General features: G+C 33.5%; 1 protein-coding gene across 1 annotated transcript; it reads right to left on the bottom strand.

The window, feature by feature from the left end:
• Positions 1-4: 4 nt before the first annotated feature.
• Positions 5-2,013, bottom strand: LOC134856275 (ciliary microtubule-associated protein 2-like; the record flags this gene model as incomplete). The annotated part of the gene is made up of 4 exons (XM_063872625.1): positions 1,559-2,013; positions 1,034-1,121; positions 529-678; positions 5-76 (listed from the first exon to the last, which is right to left on the bottom strand). Coding segments are annotated over exons 1-4 (396 nt in total), but the record flags the coding sequence as incomplete, so codon positions are not given.
• Positions 2,014-5,353: the final 3,340 nt, after the last annotated feature.

Here is a 5,353-nt window from a genome sequence, read left to right as displayed (position 1 = left end):
GGGCCGAGTGGACTCTATCTGACAGCTCTTGGATGAAGTCCCGAGAGTTGTATCGACCGGGACCCATATTCAGTTTCTAAACGAGGCTCAACTATTTTGTATTGTTATGACATGCAGAGTTGGAACCGGGCCCGGGCTTTTTACTGACGGCTTTTTACATGACGTGTATAGTCGCCGATAGCACGGAGGAGTTTTTCGCGAAGGCATACACCAGTATATCATTTAATCTTCCCATAACTATTTGTCCAGAGGCGAACTTGCTACCGTTGTTCCGATCAAACAACGCGAGCAACGGCTTCCGCAAAGGATTGTTTTTTTTTTTCACGCGATTCCATCCTCTTTGCAATTACAACTTTTTTGTTTTAGTCTTACAAAGGGTGAAAACTGAACTGTCGAGCTCATGACAATCCCCTTAGACTTCAACGATTTTGAGTTCTATCCAAGTTATAATCAGTAATGTCAAATTAGCCTAAAAACAATCATTGAATACTTTTATGTTATCTTATTTGTCCTCCTTTTTTGCCCTACCGCCTGTTTTTCCCTCTCCCATGTCTCCCTGTAGAGTAGGTGTGGCATCTTGGCCATCCTCGCCACCTCCACCGCCCTCTCCCACCCTGGTCCAGGGGTCACACTCCGCCTAGTGTCCAGACTGTACCTGCCAGGACCCAACTGTCTCGCCTGTCAACATGAACTTAACATTCGAAACGTGGTACGCGGCGGCGGCTAATCTACGCCAAAGTTCTCCGCTCCTAACATACTAAACGTAAGAAAAAAATGCCCGTAAAAGTTACATTTTGTAGGTCAAAACTTCCAAAAATGCATCTAAGGGACGTTTTTGGCAAGTTCACTCACTTCGAAAACCTCCATGAAGCGCAAAACTTTCTGGCAAATTTTTTTCAAGATTTCAAGAAGCGCCCGGAAAGCCAAATTGGTCGCCAAATAAAAAAATATGTCAACCAGTATTTGTAAGATATTTCAATTTTTTTATGTTTGAATTTCTAATTGCGTTTTATTCACAAAAGCTGTATCTTACTCGTGGCGTGAGTGATTTTCGCTCGTACGCCACTTCAGTGTAGCTTCCCTGCTTCTTCATATTCGGATGCACGCCAGACACGTCGAATCTAATCAATACAGAACAAAGATTTATATTAGTTATGAGTGCATCTGTCCCTCAATCGTGAGGTTGTAGGTTCGAGTCCCTCTATGGTCATACGTCGTTTTACTTGGTGATATGAACGTTATTTTTCCCAGCCCACAAAAACAACATGTGCAATTTTGTAAAAGCGAGCAACTCGCATCATGATGAATTTTCTCGTATAAGTCTCTCGATGATTTGTGTCGTTTCAAATTAACAGGATTGGTCAAACGCTTTGCGTATCAGAAAAATTTGTTTTCAAAAATTGAGAAAGTAGTTTTTTTTTTACTTTTTGTCACTGTAATTTCTCTTAAGAAATAGCAACAAAATCATGCTAATTTATTACAGTCACTATGTTGGCTTCACCAAACTGAAATCAAGCTGGTTATGAATTGGTAAAGTTTTGAAGTCAAAAATGTTTACCTGTGTGATTGGGAGCCAAAAGGTGAACCATCGTATGGCTTTTGTGGCATGAGGTCATGGCCAAAATCCATTTCACGAGGGGCCATGATATAAATTGGAGTGTAAGTACGGATGTTTCAGGGAAAACTCGGGCTTACGTGGAATATAATAAAATTCTGATATGGTGGTTTAAGTATTTTAACAAAAGTTTTTATTGTCAATCATTCATTTTTACTCGAGGTTATATTTTCAATTACTTTGAGCTTTTTACATCTTATGTTAAAAATTATATATGGTCTCAAATAAGATAAAACTGATTTTACACAACATTTGAAAGGTAATTGCAATCTGTTAATTGCAGATAATACCAGCTAAAGTGCGCAGAGCAGCGCACGTGAATAAATACGACGATTTTTTAGTCCACCATTGAAAAAAAAACATCGTGTTATGATATTGTTCCGTCTTGCATGCTCTATTAATTCCAATTCAGGTTCAAATTTCCTTGTTTTTGACTGAAACTTGTAAGCACCTGTTATGTTTATATGCTCTTTAAATAATAAAAAAAGCCATAAATATTTTAAGGTCCATTGAGCAGTTGTTTTGTAATGGTATTATTGCCAGGATGTTCACAACTTTGAAAAAAACACCGGTTGCTCAGCAAGTGTCATCAAAATTTCCTATCACCATTTCAGTTATTTGACAAGAAAAACGGAAAAAAATTTGAAAGTTTTTGAGTTTTTCTAACATTTTCTACCATTTTACTGAATGACAGCAGTGAAATTAAAAAAACACAATAAAATAAATTACAAAAATATAAATAAACACAAATTGAAATTGAGTTTTTGGAGTAACGATTCCCTCACCCTAAATCAACCCGGGATGACCTCCATAAACCAAAAATACTAATCATACAATTTAATACACTTAGTCTATGGAAAAATGCTAGTCATACAATTTTCATACATTTTTGCAAACTTTGTTTAATCGAATTTCAAAGGTATTTTATTGTTGTTTTGTTATCGAAATTGGTATCTCTTTATAAAAAAAGAGGAAAAAAAATTATATGAAAAAAGTGCTAATCATACAATTTACATATATGGAAATTGTATGATAAGCATTTTTTTAAAATTTTTTTTGTGAAAAAAAAAACGCTTTGAGCAATCATTTCGACTGCTGACAAAACATTTAAGCGTTTTTTGGGTTGCTACAACTGAAAACTTTGACTTTTTTATTTTTGTTTTTTGGAAAAAAAAACACTAGTCATACAATTTCCATATATGAAAAAATACTAATCATAGAACTTTCATGCAATTTAAGATTGTAGAAAAACCACCCCCCGGGATGACCTCCGTAAACCGAAAATGCGAATCATACGATTTCGAACACTTAGTCTGTTTAATCGATTTTCAAACATATTTTATTGTTGTTTTGTTATCGAAATTGGTATCTCCTTATAAAAAAAAGGAAAACAAATATATGAAAAAATGCTAATCATACAATTTCCATATATGGAAATTGTATGATTAGCATTTTTTTTTTAAAAAAATTTGTGAAAAAAACGCTTTGAACAATCAATTCGACTGCTGGCAAATCATTTAAGCGTTTTTTTGGGCTGCTACAACTGAAAACTTTGACTTTTTTTATTTTTGTTTTTTGAAAAAAAAACACTAGTCATACAATTTTGATATATGAAAATTGCATGTCTAGCGTTTTTTAGAAAAAACAACCAAATTTGAAAAAAAAGAATCAAAAACTCCAGATCGTAGATAGGTAAATCAGCACATCAATTTTGAACTGCATCTTCTCATACATGATTTCAAAAGTGATCTCAAAAGTTGAAAATTCTCACGTGGGAATAATTTAGGATTTTTTTGATGTTCGAATGTTTGTTGATGTTTAAATGTTTGTTTCAATTTTTCAACCTGAGTGTCAATTAAATGTGTGTTTTATAGGGAACTGTTTTAGATGTTGATGTCAGATGTGATTGGAAGAGAAGAATTCCAGAATATTGATGCCTCTGGTGGACTGTTTCTTGTTTTTGATTACTCAGCTAGCTAACAGGTTTTTTTCTTAATTTTTCTGAGGCAGTCCCTCCTGGTTTGGAGTCCCCCTAAGATAAGATTAAGAAATGCTCTGCTTTCTCAGTGTGTGAGGAGAATTGACAATGAGAAAACAAATTTTCTCTGTTTTTTTTTTCTCTGTTCAGAGACTGCTCGTCGTATGGGATGGGAATTAACGTGTTTTTTTTTTGCCTCATTTTGCTGGATCTCTAATTGTTAAAAAATTCTAGTCATGAAATTTTCAATTTCCATATATGAAAAAATGCTAGTCATACACTTTCCAAATATGAAAAAATGCTAGTCATACAATTTCCATATATGAAAAAATACTAATCATAGACCTTTCATGCAATTTTCTGTACGTATGGAACTGTATGAAAAGTGTATGAGTAGCATTTTTCCATATATGGAAATTGTATGACTTGTATTTTTGGTCAACCCGGAAACAAGTATAACCCGTTCTAACCTGAGTGTTTTTTAAAGAGCTAAGAAATGATGGTAAATAATTACAGCTAAACTAACGCTAAAGCTGTAACAGGGGTCAGCAGTTGTAGGGGTCAGCATATTTCTAAACATGTTTCGTCTAACTCAGTCTAAAAACTAAGATTTTCGAACCAATTTTTCTCGACCTCAAGAAAATTATTTAGATTTTTTTTGGAATCACAAATATAAGCAAAATGGCTTTACTATGTTACCAATTTTCACCCCTGTAAGAATTTTCTTTGGTGTCGTCAAAATCGTAAAAAACGCAACCTACGCCAGAGTTCTTTCCAACTATCTTTAGTTGGAGTTGCCGGAACCACAAAAAAAAAAAAAATTGGTAGTGAAACTTTTCGCACCGCTGATTTAAATTGAATATAAAATTTTTTGGAATCTGAAATGAAATTCAATACACTAAGAAAAGATGTTTGACGCTTACAATACCTTGAATTTTTTTTAAACTGTATGGAAAGATATCGTGAATTGTTTAGAACAAAAATAAGACCAATTTGTAGCCTATTTTAAAACTGAAACATCCACGCACTGACAGAAAAAGTTTCCAGTCGATTTAAATTGATTTTAAATCGATCCAAATTGATTAACCATGTACATTTTACGAAATTAAATGAATTTTAAATCGATTTAAATCAATCTTTTGGAAAATTTTATATCAATTTAAGAGTCTAAATTGATTTAAGTGTCTAAGTTCGATGGATTTTCCGGCACAAAAATTCGATTTTTTTGCTAGCAAGACAAAAAATTATGCTATTTTGAAAACTGATTGAAATATTTTTTTCTTGATTTTTTAATTAATAACACACGTGCCAGATGTTTTAAAATTCAAGAAATAAATAAAAAATGTCGACAAAAATAGCGAAAATCTAGAATATCATCCTTGTAAATCAGATTTCTGCTCTTTTTTCTTTACCCCTGCAATTTTTTATATGTAAATTTGTTCACCACATTGTTCGATTCGTCCGATTGTTATGAAAATTTACATACCGACTAATAAGGCCACGACAAACATATTTGGTCATCATACTCAACCTCGAAAAACCACTCGCTACACTAATACATTGAAGCTCGTGTGAGGTGGGGGGAAGGAAAAAGAGCCCAGATTTCGTGCATTGACATATGTAACAAATCAAAAAAATTGTTAAAATAAACCAGATCTTGAGCTCATTGCGAAAGAAAATGAAATTGACAAAGAGACCAATATCTCCCATTTTGCAAAAAAATTTTGTCACACCCCAAAAATATTTTAGCTATAGCCTAT

This window comes from Symsagittifera roscoffensis, unplaced genomic scaffold, assembly GCF_963678635.1.
Source record: "Symsagittifera roscoffensis unplaced genomic scaffold, txSymRosc1.1 SCAFFOLD_663, whole genome shotgun sequence".
Taxonomy (NCBI): Eukaryota; Metazoa; Xenacoelomorpha; order Acoela; family Convolutidae; genus Symsagittifera; species Symsagittifera roscoffensis.
Note: the sequence above shows the minus strand (reverse complement) of the source record. Positions and strands in the feature narration are given on the sequence as shown.